Raw genomic sequence first — 20,770 nt, 5'->3', positions numbered from 1 at the left:
TAGCTGCTGCCAGTCAGTACAGACAATATTGAGCTAGATAGACTAATGGTATAAAGCATCTGCCTAGGACATTGGCAGGCTTCTGAAACTATAACGCTTCAATACAAACCGAAGGGAGTTAATGTTGATAAAGCCGGTAGCGTCTGATGGCTCATAATCGCCCTGGACATCCATGCTGCAGGAAGGAAAGGCAAAAGAATGATTTGGCGGCTATAATAAAGACAGTAACGCAGTGCCAAGGTTGGCTTTCAGCGGTGGAAAGGCAGGCATCCCGCACAACTTCTAGAGACCAGGATAGGTATGTGTGTGTGTGTGATCTGTCATGGATGCTTTAGCAGAGCGTCCTCCATTGCAGAGAGATGGACTAGATGCTCCTTGGCATCATTTCCAACTCTGCATTTCTGTGATTCTATGAGATGTTTAAAGAAGGGGCAAGGAGCCCTTTTCAGCCCAAGGGCCACATTCTCTCCTAGGCAACCTTCCAGGGGCCACATGCCAGTGGTGGGCAGGAGCAGAGGCAAAAGTGCGCAGAGAAACAAACGTAAATTTTTATTTTGTACACTAGGCTTGTTTCTACACATACTTCTTCTGTATGCTTTATCCATCCAGAGAAGCAAGGGGCACTGGATGTTCATGTGCCATATCTCTGAAGCACATTTCTCCCACTGCAAAGAATCCTGAGAACTGTAGCTTCGGGTCAGTTCTCAGGATTCTTTGCAAGTATGGAACGTGTTTTAAATACACTTTAAGTGCATTTCAAGTGCATATGCTGCCAGTTCAAGGACATGTTCCACATGGGGGGGGGGAGCTCTAAAGGGCCAGTGAGGGTCGTGGCCTCAGGAGGTCTTAGGGCCACATAGAGAGGTTTAGAGCAGGGGTAAGCAAACTTTTTCAGAAAGTCCCTCAGACCTTGTGGGGGGCCAGACTATATTTTGGAAAAAATAAGAAAGAACAAATTCCTATGCCCCACAAATTACCCAGAGATGCATTTTAAATAAAAGCACACATTCTACTCATGTAGAAACATGCTGATTCCTGGACCGTCCGGGGGCCAGATTTAGAAGGCGATTGGGCCGGATCCGGCCCCCGGGCCTTAGTTGACCTACCCATGGTTTAGAGGGCTGTAATTGGCCCCTGGGTGCCTGAGATTTACCACCCCCATCAGTTAAAGAACGCAACCTTGACAACCCAAAATAACATATTTAACACACACACACACTCAGACACACATTCCCAAAATGACCCCAGGTGCTGCAGTGCACTGTGGGAGGCAGAATGTGGTTGTCCTGGAGTCCAAGCTGGGTGACAAAGCCCTCTCTGTTTCCTACGTCAACTGCAGAATCAAAGGCTCTGAGCTTCTGCAGAGAGGGGAGCCCCCTCCATGAGCTTAAGTCCCCTACCTTACCAGTGATCTGTTTCCCTGCAACTTCTATCTCAAAAACCAGGAGCCCCATTAAAGGTGCTCAGAAATACCCCTTTGTTAAACCAAGCACAGTCCCATTAATTAGAAAGCAATAAAAGATACCCTACAATGGCTTGGCACCCCCAAAGTCTCCAAAGCAACCCATTTCCCCTCTCCCCCACCTCCCCGCATCACTTCAACTGCAAGGGGATGGTTTGCTTTGCAAAATGTGGGGGAGGGGGTTGTCAGTGTGGGTGTTTCACGTTGGCACCAGCCTCTTAATTTGACCCCATAGCAGATGTTTGAGGTCCAGGGGAAAGCTAGGAATGCAGCTCCCTCTCAAAGTTAAATTTCAAAAAGTCAAAATCTCGACACAAAAGTTGTTGAGTTTTGGGGCAAAGTTGTGGAGCTTTTTTTATTTTTGCCCAAAGTTTCTAAATCTCTCTTTTTAAAAAAAATCTACACTTCTGACTGGGTTGCCATATGCCTGAATTTTCCTGGACATCTAAGCGTTTTCCTCCTGGGGCACTGTTTCCGGTGGCCGAATCCCGGCTATGTCCGGGAAATTCCGGGTTTATGGCAGCCCTAAGAAAATGATATTATGGGACAGAACTTTCTTTATGTATGCAACAACAGCAGCAAGAATTCTCATCCTAAAGTTTTGGAAGACACAAGATCTACCCACCTTGGAAGAATGGCAGATGAAAGTGATAGACTATATGGAATTGGCGGAAATGACTGGCAGAATCCGAGACCAGGGAGAAGAGTCGGCGGAAGAAGATTGGAAGAAGTTTAAAGACTATTTGCAGAAACATTGTAAAATTAATGAATGCTAAAATGATGTTGGATTGAAATGAAGTGGCTTTAGCAATAAGGTTAAAAAGAATATGTAAAAATGGACTGATAATTAGATGAAAATATAAAGTTATAATATGTTAAGATATAGAATTAAGATAAATACAAAGAGGGAAAGGATTTGCTGAATTAACCATGTGAATTGGAATACAAAAAAGGGAGATGTGAGGAGGTCAGGAAAGAAGTAATTGAAATATAAGATACGAAAAGATTGATTTGTTTTTTAATTGTTTTTTATTTCCTCATGTATTTTGTATTTTTCTTTGCATTTTTGTATCTTTTTTCTTTTTCTTTTCTTATTCTGTAATTCTCTTTTGTCTGTAAAATTTCAATAAATATTTTTTTTTAAAAAAAGAAAATGATATTGTGTGTGTATGGTAAGGCTGAAGGCTAAGGGTTGGCACCAACCCTAGTCCTACTTAGAGTAGACCCAATGAAGTTAATGGCTATGATGAAGGTCACATTCGCGCCATATATTCAAAGCACTATAATACCACTTTAAGCAGTCATGGCTTCCCCTAAAGGATTCTGGAAGGTGTAGTTTGCTATGGGTGCTGGGAGTTGTTAGTAAACTCCACCCCCCAAAAACAGAGCTACAATTCCCAAAGTTCTACGTGGAGAGGAACTGGTTGTTAAACCACTTCGTTGCTGTTCTACAACTCTGGACGTGCCTGGCCATTGGCCATGGTGGCTGCAGAGGCTGATGGGAGTTGGAGTCCAGCTCAACTTGTTCAGGCCCTGTTTTTAAGCTTCCCACAGGTACCTGGTTGGTTACTGTGAGAGCAGGAGGCTGGACTAGATTGGCCACTGGCATGATCCAGCAGGCTCTTCTTAGGCTCTTACATCATCATTTCAAATCCTCTCCCATGCAACAACAACAAAAAGACAGCATATTTTCTGCTGAGAAGCCTCCATCAGATCCATTAATAGCAGCAGCTATTCCATCAGACTGCTACAGAGAAGGGAAGAGAAGCAGAACCATTCCATTGGCACAGCTGAGAAATGAGCAGCTTTTGGCCTCTCCTCTCGGACTTTGCCACAGCAGCTGGTCATTAAAGGAACTTGTAACTGAGAACTGGTACAAAACTTTGCTCATTTCCTCCTCCAGCCAATTCATTTTTTTCTTTGATGCTGTGTCTTTTCTTTGTTTAAGAGCATAAGCCTGCGGACAGGGACTGTCTATTTTTAGTGACCTTCTCTGAGAGCCTTTTTTGGCCAAAGAGCAGGATTTAAAATACTGGGTTGTATCCAATAGTGGTCTTACTCAGAGTAGACCAACTGAGATTATTGACCATAACTAATTTAGGTCCATTAATTTCATTGGATCTACTCTGAGCAGAATCCAATTGGTTACACTTCTTTAAATATTCTCTTTAAAAAATAAAATAAAATGTTCCCTTACATAAAACAAACCTGTAATTAGAAACATGCATTTTAAATACTCTCCTTTGTAAAATAAATAAATACAAATAAATCAGAATACTAAATACTTTGTCATGTAAAAAAAAGCAGCAAAATCTGCAGTTAAGAGAGATGTGTTTTGAGTGCTCCCACATGTGAAAAAACAAAAGCTTGCCTTTAAATGTAGTTTTCAATACTCCGCTGCATTTTAAAAATAATAATCATCACCATCCTATTTTAAGTCTGAAGAGAGGCACATTTTGGCCTCTGCTGCTAGCCAGGGGTTCAAGGGCCACACTGGAAGTTAGCACCTCCAGGGAAAACATCATGGCAAGGGGATAGCCACTTGGCCCCCATCCATCAGTCAATGAAGGACCAGCTAAATGTAAGAAACTTGCAGGCTCATCTCTTCCAGCATTGTTAACTGGATTCAGTGACCAATCCAATTCCCATGATGGGAAGCCAAGAAGTAGGGCTTGAGCACAACAGCAATATTCTTCCCTCAAGTAACTCCCAGCAGCTGGTATCCAGAGGCAATGCCACTTATAATGGTGGAGCTGCTCCAACTCTTGATTTCTTCATCCCACTTGTCTACTAGACAGTAGTAAGCCTGCGATCAGAGACGCCTTCATCTTTTAATACCTGCATGGCACTTAGCAAATTGCAAGCACTTCCTAAGTGTTAAATCATATTTTTTAAAAAAATACATAATTCTTCCCGATGTTAAAAGAAAGAAAGAAAATGAAACACAAACCCTTTAATTAGTACAGTAGCAGAGCATGAAGCGTTGCCATAGCTCTCTGGGCCTGATCTGCTAGTTTACAGCATGCATGGGATCTTTTTTTCCCCTGCTGAGGAATGGCCTTGAATCTTATCAGCTCATTTTGCCTAATCCGCAGATTGTCTCAGCACTAAGAGCCGGGCAAAGGACGTCAAGGGGCTCATTGCAACCATGGTATGCAATCAGGGGGCTCTAATCACACCCTGTTAATTATTTTAATTGTTAAATATGGAACTGGAAAACAAGGATTGGGGATTAATGGCCATTATAGCTCTTCATTATCCGACACAGCAGTTTCAGTTTCCAGAAGGGGCAGGACAAAAATGGAAACACTGGCAGGGATCGTGATTTTGACAAAGCAATCACCTGAGTAAGGCATTTGCTTTTAATTGAAAGTGCTACATGCTGTTGCTTGCTGCTGCCACCGTGAGATTTTATTGCTTTAACATATATTCCGAAAGCTGATTTGAGGGTTCAGTCCTTGCATGCACATTCATACACCCACAAGACTGAGGCGCATAAGATCATACACGGTGTGGATAGAGCAGATAAGGAAAGGTTGCATTTTTTCCCTCTCCTAGCAAAAGAACTCAGGAACACCTGATGAAGCTGAATGTTGGTGGTCCACCTGCACATTTTCAGGGGATGAGGTCATGGATTCAGACAAGGTATGGTGGTTGGAGAAGGTATGGTTCCCAGAGCCAGCCCTGGATAGCTCCAGATAAGTCCATCTTGACAGCATGTTTCCAGCCTGAGGAGGTCACATTGTCCTTCTCTGACTCCAAAAACCTCACCCCCAAAGCCCCAGCAGAACCACAGTCTCCCTGTACCCTTGGAGTAAATGGCAGTTGAAGCAGGCTAGTCCTCTTTAACAGAAGATACATCTCTCAGTGGAGACAGGACAAGCTCCATATAAGGCTCTGTCTGAGGCTGCCTGTTGCTGAAGCAACATTTGAGCTGTGCTCTGTGCTCTGTCCAAGGCTCTGTCCTCCAGCCTCGCTGGATTTGCTTGGGGCCCCAGATGTAGCAGGGGCAACTCCTATGTCCCTGACCTCTGGCTGAGCTGGCTATGGATTATGGGAGTTGGAGTCCCTCAATACAGGGAGGGTCGCACAGTCCCTGATCTATCAAGAGGCATTGCTTTCTGGATGAGTTCCTAACAGGCCGACATAATTACAGTGGTACCTCGGGTTACAGACGCTTCAGGTTACAGACACTTCAGGTTAGAGACTCCGCTAACCCAGAAATAGTACCTCGGGTTAAGAACTTTGCTTCAGGATGAGAACAGAAATCATGCTCCGGCGGCGCGGCAGCAGCGGGAGGCCCCATTAGCTAAAGTGGTACCTCAGGTTAAGAACAGTTTCAGGTTACGAACGGACCACCAGAACGAATTAAATTCTTAACCCGAGGTACCACTGTATTTTAAAAGAAAACACACTTGGCTTTAATAACTGTGAGAATAAGACTGTGTATACACCACACATTAATCCACATTGAATCACAAGCTGGGAGAAAGAGGGGTTATACATATATTAAATAAATAATGTTAAAGAACCCCAAGAACTTTGGGAACTGGAGTTTACCCTGCCAGTTCCCAGCACCTGCCAGGATTCTTCAAGGTGGGTGAGAAATCTGCTTTAAATATCTTTTAAATGTCTGTGTATGCAACAAACATTTAATGCACCCCACTCAAAGAATCCGAGAACTGTAGTTTACTCCACAGAGAACTTCCATTCCTAGCATCCATAATGAACCACAGTTTCCAAGATTCTTTGGGGAGGGTGGTAAACATGGTTTAAATGTCCATGTCCACACCATACATTCAAAACAATAACCCCTATGAATCCTGGGAACTGTAGTTTACCCCAGAGCTCCAGTTCCCAGCACCCATAATAAACAACAGTTCCCAGGATTATTCAGGATGGATAGGTAAATGTGCTTTGAATGTCCCTGTACATACCATACATATAATCTTCCCCATGAGAATCCTGGGAACTATAGTTTATCTCACACAGAACTTTCATTCCCAGCACGCATAACAAACCACAGTTCTCATTATTCTTCAGGGTGAGAAGGAAGTGCACTTTAAATATCCTTTAAATGTTTGCGTATGCATCAAACATTTAAAACAAACATCCTAAAGAATCCTGGGAACTGTTGATTATCCTACACGGAGCTCCCTTTCCAGGCACCCACAACAAACCATAGTTTCCAGGATTCATCAGAGTGGGTGAGAAATGCACTTTAAATGTGCGTTTAACATATGGAGTGTATGCCTCAGTATGAAAACCCCAAATGAGCTAGTTTCTTGCCTCTGCAAAGGGGGTGGGGAGAGAGAGACACCCCACACGTATAACTCTGTTCATTTTCTAAAAATTGCAAAGAAAAAACAACCCTTTTTATTGGGGGGGGGAGAGAGTTTACAATGATGTTACCTCCCCCGACGGGCTGCAGAAAAACCTCTGCGCTTTTATTTTTGCTCAGCCGAGTGGTTCTGACCTGCTCTATAATTACGTTACTTTCTACCTACTGCGCGGAGGCATTTTTGCTGCGATGCACCTCGTTCGGCTCCCTCGCGGGTCCCCGCCATGCCGTCACTCAAACGCTTTTCAAACCAGTGATGTAGAAATCAAAAAAAGGAACAGGGGGAGGGGGGTAATGGGCTAAAGACACACTGGGAGTAAGTGCTCCTGTTTCAAACCCCCCTCTCTTTCACTTTTTCTCTCTTTTTTTACCTCCCATCTTTGGCTCCCCCATAAAAAAAACCCCTCTCTCTTTTTAAAAAACGTTATTCATTTAATCTCCACCGCATGAGAATGCAAACGATAATGAAAGGTTGGGGGACGGATTATTAGGAGCTGTTGATTTCAAGAGGGAGGGAGGGAAAGAAGCCGAGATATGGGGGGAAGAGGATAATTTGACATTTACTCTGACTGATCTAAACTGATTTGGGTATATTTATGGCTTATAAAGTGTTTAGAAGGATTGAAAGGGGCTGAGAGGAGGGGTGGGGGAAGTCGTGAGAGAGAGGCAGACAGCAGAATAAAAGAGGGGGAAAGTGCAATGTGGGGAAGAAAAAAATAGATTTGACTTTTAAACAAGACCTTTGCTTAATTTATTTATTTATTGTTATTATTTTTTAAAAAAACAGGTTAGATGAAGTACTTGCTCCTAAGTTATTCATGGGTTATGTCTGTGGGGAAACTTTCTCTGCCTCCACTTTTAGCATAGGGGGTGTTGATTCCTTGAGTCAGGGAGCTGAGCTGTAGCTTAGGGGTTGAGCAGCTGCTTTGCATGCAGAAGGTCCCAAGTTCAATCCCTAGTGGCACCTCCTGGCAGGGCTGCAAAAGACTCCCATTTGAAATGCAGGTCTTGTTTAAAAGTCAAATCTACAACCTCCTGAAATGTTGAACCAGTTGCCTAAGCCCTAGTACTTCAGAGACCGGTGCCACAGGGGAAAGGAAGAACCACAATTCTTACTTGGGTATTGGGTTTGTGGAGACCAGTGGCAACAAAGTACGAAATTTGCGGTAAAGTGTCTCCACGCAGTGCCATGTTGCCAGAAAAAATGTGTTGTCATTTTGAGGGGGGGTGGGGTCTGTCTAGAATGCAAGAGCAAACGGGCCAATTTCTTCAGAAGGAAGGATGGTGAGCTTACACGAGCCCAGAAAATCATATCCTACCACTCTAAAACAGTTAACGAAAAGGCTTTGATGGTGGTCCTACTTAGTCAGTTACCAATTTGCCCAAGCTGGCGAAGCCCATACCATCTCTGAAAACCTTATCAAGCCTTACGTAAATACATAAGGTAAAGGTAAAGGGACCCCCCGACCATTAGGTCCAGTTGTGGCCGACTCTGGGGTTGCGGCGCTTTGCTTTACTGGCCGAGGGAGCCGGCGTACAGCTTCTGGGTCATTTGGCCAGCATGACTAAGCCACTTCTGGTGAACCAGAGCAGCGCACAGAAACGCCGTTTACCTTCCCGCCGGAGCGGTACCTATTTATCTACTTGCACTTTTTACGTGCTTTCGAACTGCTAGACTCACTCCGTTGTGGGGATTCGAACCCCCGACCTTCTGATTGGCAAGTCCTAGGCTCTGTGGGTTAAACCACAGCGCCACCCGCATCCCTGCGTAAAGACATAGTTGAAGGTATATTGGATGGAAAAGGTATGACGTTAGTAGGCACAGCTCCTTTGTCAAATAACACAATCTTGTGAAGAATCAGGGACTTAGCGGAGGATGTGAAAGCTACTTTACTCTCACAAATAAAATGTACTGAATTTTAGCTTCAAAGGGATGACTCAATGGATGTGGCCGTGTTAGCAATTCCAACAGTATTTGTGCACTACCATTACTTAGAAGTCTTTTTCAAGAGAATCTGCTTCTCTGCAAGCCGTTACTGACTAAGTTGAAATTTTTCAACTTAATAGATGATTTTTTCACATTGAGGGGCATCCCATGGGATAACGAACATGGAAGTAATTAATTTTATCAAACCATGACCTAAGAATTCAAGGCTATTCAAAATGTTGTATGTTGTACATGGGGAGTCTGCACACATCTTTACTTCTTCACACAGAAGTAAGGTAGCTTTCTCATGGCAAAACTTTGACTCAACTCTTTGAAATGAGGGCTGAAGTTTCTCATTTCAAAGTCAGATGATCACTTTGCTTTGGGAGACAGGTTGTGTGAGGATCATTGGCTCATAAAATTGGCATATTTAACAGATTTTTTATTTAAAAAGTTAATGACTGAAGTCTCTCACTTCAAGGAAAAGCAGTACCTTTTTTTTTTAATGCTAGTGATAAAGTAAAGTGGTACCTCTACTTATGTGCCCCTCTTGTTAATATCCTTTGAGATATGCACACGGCAAACCCAGAAGTATATTTCCGGGTTTCGCTGCACACACATGCACAGTAGCACTCTACCGTGCTATGCGCATGCTCAGAAGCACTCTATTGTGCCGCGCGCATGTGCAGAACAGGCACCTCCGGTTGCAGAAACCTTGGGATCTGACCAGAGCTCCAGAACGAATCTCATCCACAACCAGAGGTACCACTTTACAAGCCTTTAAAAGAAAATCAAGTTTTGGGCAGAATCAATGAAAATTTGAAATCTAGACAGCTTCCAAATAGTAAAAGAATTTAGAGAAGAACTAGATTCTGCCATGCCTGGAGAAATCTTAAATGAGTTTCACATTCACCTGCTAAGTTTGCTCGATAGTTTCAACTGTTATTTTCTGGAAGTACTCCATGAAAAAATTAAAGAAAACTTTTGGGTTGTAAACACATACTCTGCTGTGTCAGAAAAGCCAGTATGTCTGTCACTGCAACAGTAGGAGTGCTTGATCAATTTGACATCAGGTTCTGTGATAAAAGATAATTTTGAAACTAAGAAGTCACTATCAGAATTTTGGGGTCAGCTAAAAGACGAATTTAAAGTTTCATCAGATAAAGCAAAAATAATCCTGCCCTTTGCAACAATTTAGTTATGTGAATCAGGGTTCTCTACCTATGTGGCTACTAAAACAAAATGCAACTCTCATCTTAATGCAGAGCCTAGTATTCGGTTGCAGATGTCTCAGATTCAACCAGATACAGCCACATTGTGTGAATCAAAACAGTCCCACCCCTCTCATTAGAATCTAAGCTCCGGAGCTATGCTTTATCATTCTTTTTCAACTTTTTTTTTTGTTTTGTAACTGAAAAAATGGTTTTAAATACCATATGAGTAACATATTGTGGATTTACACTGCTTTGAATTCATTCTTAAATGTTTTACCTTACTTTACATTTTTCCATTTTTATTTATTTATTTTGTTTATGTAGTTAAGTAAGTTTCCTTTTCTCTGGAATTAGTGGAGAAAATAACATTTTGAATGAAATAAAATGATATTTAACATGCCCAAATGCAGAAATCGTTGGACCCACTATTGGCCTTGTTCACATGCAAGGGAAGTCCCTAATTCACTGAGGATTTGAGACACACTGACCCCCTCACCATGCTTACCTCACTAGCTCCTCATTGTACAAGGACTGTGTGGACTCCCTTCCCAAAATGTAGACCTTGCCTTTCAGGACAGAGACCTGTACCGTCCCTTCCACAAGTTCTTGGGATTGGACAATGCAATGGCGGATGTAGTCACACTCTGGGCTGTACCAGAAACCTGCAGCAGAAAAGTAGAACACACAGGCTGAAAGTCATCAGTGGCACTGTCAGGGAACTGCCATCGGAACTAGCAGAGGAGGCGAGGCTCCACAGCGATGCTGGAGAGGGGCCAAGCAGGGAGAGAGGCAGGTCTCCGGCTGGGGAAGAAAATCAGCGCAACACCAGGGATAGAGGGGGGCCGATGGGGGAAGCAGAGAGGAGGCTCCAGGACTCTTCGCAGGAGACCAGCGAGGAGAGCACAGGTCCTCCGCTGCCCACACCCACCCTGCGCAGAAGACTTCTGCGCAGGGAAAGTAGGCGGCGACTTGGCGTCAAAGAACTTCTTTGCTGGAAGAGATTCAAGAAACACCCACTGACGGATTCTGCCAGCGACCGGACAGCCACGGAGTGGATGGCTGTCCAGCAAGAAACGGTTTAACCAGGCAACCTAGCCCAGAGTGGCGGTAACTTACGCACAAGCAACCCCTAAAGCCATTACAGGCACCTTCATAAGAATGTAAGAAGAGTCTGCTGGATCCGTTCAGTGGCCCATCTAGTTCAGCGTCCTGCTCTCACAGTGGCCAACTAGCATTGCTGCCTTCAGCTGTGGAAGCAGAGCATGGCCATGGTGGCTTTTAGATACCAATTGCATCCTCTATGAATTTGTCTAATCCTCTTTTAAAGCCATCCAGGTTGGTGGCCACCACTGCCTCCTGTTGGAGTGAGTTCCACAGCTTAACCATGTGCTGTGTGAAGAAGTCCTTCCTTCTATCTGTCCCGAGTCTTCCGATACTCAGCTTCATTGGCTTTTATGACCTAGTCACCTCCTCCTGCACAAGGCAGCTTATCACACTCAAGATCTGATCAATCCACATAAAGTTTCAGTTGATATTAGCTCCCAGCAGAGAAATATCTTCAGCACCAATGGAGCTGTCCAAGGTCCTAGTGTCACCTGCCCTCTGCATGCGTTGGATACTGTCTGCATCCCATGCTAGCCTCATGTTCCCATGGAAGCGAACACTTCAGGTTGTGGGGGGGGGGGGTTTGGCTTCCTTTACTACCTTAAATAAGGTGGCCCAACTTCAAGCTCTGGCCCTCCATATGTTGCTGAGCTACACAGATAACATAGGACTTCACCCTTGTTGATCACATAGGAAACTGCCTTTTTTTTGAGTCAGACCACCGGTCCATCAAGCACAGTATTATCTACATGGACTGGCAGTTGCTTTCCAGGGTTTCTGACAGCCCTGGAGACAGAGGAACACATATGACACTTCTTTACAATGGGTGGTATTCCAGCCATACAAAAGTTTATAATTTCTATATCTCAAAACACACCCTCTCCATCCAAAAAGAGCAAGAGGCATTATCACAGTTCATGGACACATTCCAGCAAGAAACTGCTGACTACTGCCACGTGTGGTGTGCTGCATTGCTGCAGCTTCCCTAGTGAAACACCAGAAGGTTGTAGACCAGAGCCAGTGAAGGGTGTGGCCTGAAAAAGTGTGACCTGGGGAGAGTCATGAGGGCCAGATAAAGAGATATGCAGAACCAGATTTGGCCCCCAGGCAGGACAGAGGTATTCTACCTCTGCTCTCACTCCTTGAGTAAAAACAATTAGACCCACAGAACGTTAGATCGTAGAACCCCCTGCAATGCAAGAATCTATGTCCACCAGTGGTAACTACTCATAATGCAGGGAAGCTAGGCATGGATTTAGGGAACATAGGGAGGGTCTAGACATCCTGCCAGTGCTGGATGGTGGGAAGAAGTCAAGAGCTGAGAACCAGAGGTCAGGACTGAAAAGCAACCACAACTGAAGGATCTGAAGAGCAATGTTAGACACATGAAGTGTAGGTGGGTTCCCATGAGGCAAGACACATCAAGAACCTTTACTGAACTACATAACTGGGAAACAGAGGCAAAGCAACTACTTATATACATTTCTGAAAGCCTGGGCCACTCCCAATGAGATTGAATGTCTACACTTCCATACTGCGAATCATGACTCAAGAGTTCAAGGGCCAATGGCAGAGGCCAAAATCCTGAAACCTTCTGTGATTGGACAACATGTATTGAATCAGAACACAGGAGCTCTGAATCCTTAGTCCTGAGTCAAGCTCAGGCAAACACAGACCACTGAATGCATAACAACACACATGCTTGAAGTCAAATAAAGCTTGTCAGGAATTGCCACTGAGGCAAGAAACCCTGTTAATTCTCCCTGCCTAGGAGGAGTCAATAGCCAACCTCAGTGAAGTCAGCCAGTAACATTCTTTGCTGAGAAACTGCAGTGATAAGGCTTGCCAGAAGGGAGCCAGCCGTTCCCAGCTCTTCACGTGACAAGCTGCAGTGATGCAACTTGCCACATAGGGCAGTGGTCAGCAGTTTCTGTTGCCCTCATCTTTTCCACTCTTCACCCCACCCCCATCCATCTTTCTTCACCAATCTCCAAAACCTTTGCCTCAGCTTCTGAAATTGGGAGCATTGAGTTGCTTCCAACTCCACAAATCGCATTCAGGAAAGAAATGAGGAATGCCAAAGTAATGGAGACACCTTCTGTCTCTCCCAACATTTCCAAAACCCTTGCAGGTCGCTGTTGGAACATGACAAAGAGACAGAATCTTGGTAACCGACAATAATATACATGTAACATTACCAAAGACCATCTGGGGGGAATCACCTGAAACCAGGCAGCTGCAGTGCCTGGAACAGATGGCAGAGAGCATTCAGGTGGGTATGCATTTCCACGGGCAAGGCTTCCTGCCTACACAGGGGAACAGGAGCACCAGCAACAAATTCAATCTCACAAGAGGAACAGGAGCAGCTTGGACAGAATTTGGACCAAGAGCTGGAGACGATCAAGGATTGGAATCGGAAGACAGGAAACAAAGCCTTCTCAAGCCATATTTCCCTGTGGAAACCACTCTTTAGCACTCAATCAGAGCAAATGGCAATTCGGGTTTTCTCTGGATGGATGTTTGCTCTGATTTAGCACTAAAAGAGCAAGTTTTCCATGGGAAAGGAGCAGGGCAAGGGGAAAACCACTCAGACCCATGCCTAGAAAGCATGAGTCAAGTAGAAAACCACTCAGACCTGTGCTTTCTAGCCACAGGACTTTGAACAGGCATGAATTTCCCCAAAGAATCCTGGGTGCTGGGCATTGCTGCGAGACCCCTATTCCCTTCCCAGAGTGATTTAGCAATCACTCCTTCTTCACAAGGAACTCTGGGAAAGAGGGATCTCCTAAAAACTCTGAAGAGGGATCTCCTAACAATGCTCTCAGCATTATTATTATTATTATTATTATTATTATTATTATTAAAATTTGTATACCACCCTATACCAGTAGGTCTCAGGGCAGTTCACAAACACAAAGTTACAATATAAAAGCATAAAATACATAATAAAAATAATTTAAACAATTAACAATACTAATATATACAAACTAATAAAAATTACTCCAGACCCCACAATTCTTTGTGGGAAAGCCATGCCTGTTCAAAGCAGAATGAAAGTGCTTAAAATGTAAAGAGTCATGGCTTCCCCCAAGGAATCCTGGGAAATGTAGTTTGTTAAGGATGCTGAGAGGTGTTAGGAGGCCCCCACATTCTTCTCACAGAGCTCCAATTCCCAGAATTCCCTGGGAAGAGAGAGATTGACTGTTAAGCCACTTTTGCCTAAACTAAAAAAAAATCTCAAATGCTGCAACCATTCTTCATAAGAGGAGTCACTCCATCCCGCCTTGATCATGTTGGTTGCTCTTTTCTGAACATTTCCATATTCTACAATATTCTTCCGGAGGTGAGGTGACCAGAACTGTACACAGTTTCCCAAATGCAGTTGCACCAAATATTTGTTCCTCAGTCCCAACCACAGACACAGACTCTTCCTCTGCCATCAAGAAGTTACCTTTGAAACAGAATCCCTTGGTGGTGCTATCCCCGCCCCCCCCCCCAATCTGTCGTGCTTCTGCTGTCTTGGAGGCAAAACTGAACATGATAATTGGGCTTCCTGACTCTGAAGAGATAAGGCCTTTTGGAGCAAGTGAACTTTTCACAGAGGGTTCTCTTCAGAGCTCAGGGGTCTTTATCGGGTTGGAGATCAGGACCCATCTGTCCCAGGTGGACTCCCTTCCCCATCTCTTTCATATATCAAGTAACCTCATGCCGTCACTCAAGCAAGGGGGGGACAGTCTCACCTTTCCCTACAGATCATGGCTGAGGGGGCATCTGTCTACCCTGAGCTGCCTCCTTGCCATTGTCACCAGCCCTCTGGTGGAAGGGAGTTCAGACCCTGGGAAACACAGGACACAGGAAGGTACCTTATCCTGATTCAGGCCACTGGTCTAGCTAGCTAGCTCATAATTGTCTGCACTGACTGAACAAAGTTCTCCAAGCTTTCTTGCAGGAATTTCTCTCTCATCAACGGTAGGACCAGCCCATTTTCTTAATGGTAAAGACTGTCCTCTTCCTGGACACTGCCCTGGATTAGTTGCTACTCCTGCTGCCAATTAGTCCATAACACTGCCAGAGGAACAGACAGAGGATGAAAGAACTATCCTATTTCACTGTTTTTGGTGGTCAGAACAGTTTATCCCTTTAATCCCTTTGCACTCTCACTTACACGCAGGTGGCTCCCTCACCGCTGCCACCACCCTCGGCTTTTCATTCGCAGCTGGCTACAAGTGCTTATGCAGTGAGCAAAACATGTTTGCCTAGGTCAGACTGCAATTGCTTTTATAATTGCATTGAATCAAAGGTGGTCAACCTGTGCCTGGGTCAACACAGAACTGCAACTGCAAGAAGGGATTTGCATCATGGAATACTCTGCTGTAGTCATTTAAATAAATCCCTGCACCTAGAAATCTAGCATGTGGGCAGGAAGACTAGGTTTCCTTTCTAAGAGCACAAAAGTTCATCATGCAAGCCCACACCTACTCACTGAAATGCAAACCTCAGACACAGGATTATTTTATTATCCAGATAGATAAGCATAGAATACTATGCATTCGGGAAAATGTTGGAGGGTGCGCTGCCTGATGTCAAAAGGCAGAGAGTTCCAAAGGGCAGATGCCATCAGGCTAAAAGACTGATCTCTTACAGATGCAGAATGGGCGTTATGAGGCACCTGGAAAAGTTCCAGTTCCACTGTTGAAGTGGCTGACTGGGTAGATGTGAGCTAAGGTGACCTTGCAGGTAAATTAATCATTATGATTACTATTAAATGTATCAATATCCTGCCTTTCATAGGTGCTGCCACAGTATTATTCTGTTGTTATATATGAAATCAAAATTCTTTCACTTGTTTTTGCCTCTGGCCCTGCCCACCGCCAGCACATGGCCCGCGGAAAGCTCTCTGGAAGTCAAAGAGGCCCTTGGGCCTAAAATCTTCTACCCCACCCCCAGTTTAACATAATCGCTTCCTTAAAACACCCTTCTCCCTTTTTCTCCATCCACTATTCCTCCCCCCCATCTGCCCCTTCAAAGCAAATTTCCTATTCAACGGGACACTGCTCCCCTTTCTTAGTCACCTTCTCACTTTGTAAGAGTAATTCCACTCCTAATCCTCACAGTGGAGGGACCGTGGGAGAGATGGCAAGATTTCCAACACCTGGCTTCTACCTGGCAGCGAGAGAGAACAAAACGGGGGAAGTCTCTCGCATTTGCCGTGCCACCTTTCCCACAGCACGATGGGGAGCAGGGGAGGGGGATTTTGCGGGGGGGGGAGGGAAATGACAACCACTAATTGCCTTAAATTCAGAGAGACTAGTTACAATAATTAGGTGTTTAAGGAAGACAGGGGCATGAAAGCCTGGCCTCCAGCAGGTTCCCTCTGCTGAGTGGAGTCCTCTGTGATCTGCAATATTGTTATTTGGCCTGTGTTTATTTTAATTTTTTTTAGGAAAGAAAATGCTTTTTTTAAAAAAATGTTCTCTTTGCCTAAATGGTTTATTTATCATCTTGCAAATGGTTTCTGTTCTTAGAATGGAAAACATCATAAGCCTGTAGTGGGCACGGCTGTGAGGGTTGGGTTTTTTAAAATTAAAAATAAAAACTTAAATGGCTTTTTTTTATTTAAAAGAAGAGGTGTTGTATGCTGGCACTCAACTTTGATTCTCTGGAGGTATGTTCCCACCCTGTTGCAAAAGCTCAGGGCAAGCTGCAAACGGTAGGACCTGTTCTGTGTCAAATGTTGTCCAAGAGACTTCTTAAGAAAATAAAGAGCCTGCTGGATCAAGCCAACAACCCATCTAGCACAGTGTTCTGTTCTGACACTGGTTACTCAGATGTTTGTGGGGAGCCACAAGCAGGACTCAAGCACAACAGCCTTCCCCCCTCCTGTGGTTTCTAGCAACTGGCATTTCAAACCATTACTGCCTCTGAACATGGCGGTAGAATGTTATGGGACAAAACAAAAACAACCCACAAAAAACTGCTTGAACACAGACCTAGTGATCTCAGACCTGTGCCTAGAAAGCACAGCCCTGAGTAAGACAGTTCTCTCTGTTCCTAGTTAATTCAGCCCTCTGTTTAGAACAATGAGGACTAGAAGCCTTTTACATGAAGGACCACAGCTCAGTGACACAGTGCATGCTCTGCTTGCAAGAAGGCTGCAGGCTGAATCCTTGACATCTCCAGGCCAGACTGGGGAAAGGCTCCTGTCTTAAACCCTGAGGAGCCTCTGCTAGTCAGTGCAGACAACATTGAACTAGATGGACCGCTGGTCTGGCTCTGTTTAAGGCAGCTTCCTGTGTATTTTTTCTTTAAATCTCGGAAACAGACTGAAGAAGGGCAAATAAACATAGATCTACCACCCAGACCCTCTCATAATGGAGGGGCTTCCCATGCCAGCCCCCATCTGGAATGTCACAGCCTCCAGCACAGCCGTTCTTTCTGCCCCTCCTCTTCTTTTCACCCTCCAAATTGCAGCAATTCTGTAATAGCTGGCCCTGCTGACCACAGGACTGATTGAAATGTCAGAGGTAACAGTCTCCTTTTCTCCCCGCTACCACTCTGCCTCACACACACCCAAAAAAGCCTTCTCAGAGCTACCTTTGCAAACCAGAAATTTCACCTGCCATTTCCCATGGTTTGCTCATACAAAAGATGACCAGATCCTCAATCATGGGGAGTGAGGGGGAAAGGGGGATGCACAGTGCCCCAGTGTGGGCTCAGCATCACATAGCAGGTTTCCTTCAAGAAGGAAAGGAGGAATAAATTAAACCACAAAGATCCAACAATATTTTGCTGGAGCAACAACAGAATCTGCTTCTTAAAAATCCTATCTAGATTATTTCCAACCAAGCATCTCCCCCAGTGCACCAAATTTTATAGTACTTCCAAAAAACCTTGGGTTGATTGAACTAAGTCCTACTCACAGCATACCCATTGAAAAAGGGGTCAGAAAAGGGCAAGGGAAATGATCGATGGGATGGAGCAATTCCCCTGTGAGAAAAGGATGTAGCATTTCAGACTTTTTTAGTTTAGAGAAAAGGCAAGTTAGAGGCAACATGAAAGCTGCTTATATAAATGATGTATGGCATAAAGAAAGTGAACAAAGAAAAGGTTTTCACACACACAGCCCTTAACATTAAGGACTCAGCTACACAGCTCCAATAAAACATTTTAAATGTCTTGTAAAGGGCAATATACAAATGGGACACTAGATGGCGACAGTGAGCTATGCCAAATTCAATGCATTTTTCAAAACTTTTTTAAAAAAGCATTTTCACAGCATTTTTTAAAAAAAAAAAATTAAAAATACATAGATTCCACCTAAAACTTGTAGACATCCAACAGAGATGAATGTTGGAAGATTCGGGACAAATACAAGGAAGTCATTCTCCACACAGCAAAGAGTTATGTAAACTATGGAACTTGCTCCTGCAGGGAGTGGTGATAGCCACCAGTTTGGAGGGCTTTAAAAGAGGGTTGGACAAATTCAAGGAGGAGGATAAGGCTGTCCAGGGCTACTAGCCACAATGGCTAAGCTCTGCCTCCAGGACTTTAGGCTGCAGCAATGCTTTTGAATACTAGTTGCTGGAAAACACAGGAAAGGAGTTCTCTTGTGGGTTCTGCTTGCAGGTTTCCCACAGACATCTGGTTGGCTACTGTGAGAATAGGATGCTAAACTAGATGGGCCATTGGCCCGATCCAGCAGTGCTCTTTTTATATTCTTAAATTAATGGGCCTACATTAGCCATGCTTTCAGCCTTCAGGGAAGAGCCTGTGGCCTCTCCATTTGTTACTCAACTACAACTCCTATCATCCCTGACCACATTGGCTGCAGGAGCTGATGGGAGCTGGAGTCCAATCAGCATTGGGAAGTCCTCAGGCCTTCCTTCCGTACTGCAGGGAACTTGGAAAGACCTGGGGGAGATGGAGCGTCAGCAGGGAGCTGTCCAGCAGCAAGAGCAAACTTGTTCCACTCATAGAGTGCTTGCCAGTTTCCAAGAAAGCAAGACTACAGGAGGGGAATCAGATTTTCGGGAACCCAGAGAGCTGCCAGGGAAGGCAGATACTGATCCAGCTCAACTAAAGCCTTATGGTCTCATGAAGGCTAGAGTCTCGTCTCTCAAGCAGAGCTGCTCACAGTTTAAAGGGGTGGTGTTCTAACGGAAGGAAGCCAAGCACTTTACTACTGTTGGAATGGCCTCTGATTATCCTCAGCTTTCTTCAAAGGGGGCAGTTTGGACCTGTGGAACAGGCAAAGCTATTGGTGCTCCATAACACTCATTCTGCATTTCCAATAACTTGATCTATTAGCATAGTAGCACACAACCTTTGGAACTCCCTGCCTATTGGCACAAGACAGGTGCCTTCACTGTAGTCTTTCCGACACCTGCTAAAAACATTTTTATTTAGGCAAGCCTCTCCAGATATGTAGAATGCTGACAGGCATTTCGATGTGGTTTTTAGCTTATCGATTATTTTAGTTATTTTTTTTTTAATGTTTGAAAAAATTGTTTTCAAACTGTTTTACTGAAATTTCATTGTTTCACTTGTTTTGAAAAACTATATTTATTTATTTATTTATTTTTTTAAAAAACCTGTATGAAAAACATGCCGGAGCTGCTGTGTCACCAGACGAGAACCACTCCCTATAGCCATCTAAGCTCAAGAGAAAATAACTTTTTTGCTTGAGGGCCACATTCCCTTCTGGGCACCCCCTTGAGGGGCAGGTGTCCGTGGTGGGGTGGGCAGATCAGAGACAAAACTGGGTGGAGCAATGGGATGTCGATTTTGGGTTGTCTCCAACTGAGTTCAACATAGATCAGGCCCATGGACTGTAATGCAACTTAGTTATGCCTAGCAAATTCAATGCGTCTGAATAGGACTGGTACTGATGACAACTCTTTACCTTTGTACAGCAGGCTAGTTTCTATACACACAACTCTCCGTCCTCCATACAGCAAGCTAAAGGAAGGACACACTGTCTAGCCAGGCTATAAACACGTGAGGAAGGCGCAAAACAGAGCTGGTGGGATTGTGGCCTAGGGAGAGGTCAGAGGACCAGACAGAGAGTTCCAGATTTGTTGGGATGTCAGAGTTTTGTGGGTACAAGTCACCCCTAATTCTTAAGGAACGAAGCAGAGTAAGGTCAAGGAAACCACCAAGAGAGATTGAAGACTGCAGACTCCAGCTGTGTGCTGGAGGGCAGAGACCAAAGTAGTTTAGGATTTCCAGGTGGGTGATGTAAGCAAACAGGAGGATAATGTTAGGTTTGCAAGCAGTTTGGAAAGCAGAGAAAGGCGGGGCAGAACATGATGTTGGCTGATAGTGGCAAGCTGATAAAAAGGAGACAGAGAGCATGGTTTTCAGCTGTTCTTTGAATCCAATGCTGTGCTTGGCTAGGGCCTCTTGGGAAGTGAATGCTCTGCAAACGCTTCATCTAGGTTCAGGTTGTATATATGTGTGAATAAACCATATATCATAAAGACACCACAGTCTCTGCTGTGCCTCATTGTCTGAAAGGAAACATGAGCTCTGGGTAAAATGCACCGGCAACCTCTGGAATCCTACACTGCTGAAGAAGATAGGGGTGGCATGTAACAATAGCAAGTGTGTCAATTACACACAGAGACTCAGGAACTACATCAGTTACTCATGGTGCTCAAGTATAAAGCTGTTTCCCTTGAAAGGGATAGAATATTTGCAAATGCTTAACAGGAGAGATGCAG

At 44.4% G+C, this 20,770-nt stretch overlaps 1 protein-coding gene across 2 annotated transcripts in view; it reads right to left on the bottom strand.

Moving 5' to 3' along the window:
- Nucleotides 1-20,770, bottom strand: part of ASS1 (argininosuccinate synthase 1) — a 77,220-nt gene that overhangs the window by 2,465 nt on the left and 53,985 nt on the right. For both annotated transcript variants that reach the window (XM_083596478.1, XM_083596479.1), the window contains exons 13-14: nucleotides 10,450-10,606; nucleotides 110-175 (exon numbers count right to left, since the gene is read on the bottom strand). In XM_083596478.1, coding sequence (XP_083452604.1) covers nucleotides 110-175; nucleotides 10,450-10,606 — 223 coding nt within the window. The remainder of the gene's footprint in view (nucleotides 1-109; nucleotides 176-10,449; nucleotides 10,607-20,770) is intronic.

The sequence above is a fragment of the Podarcis filfolensis genome, assembly GCF_964270895.1.
Source record: "Podarcis filfolensis genome assembly, chromosome: Z".
Lineage (NCBI taxonomy): Eukaryota > Metazoa > Chordata > Lepidosauria > Squamata > Lacertidae > Podarcis > Podarcis filfolensis.
This window is presented reverse-complemented; position numbering and strand designations above follow the sequence as displayed.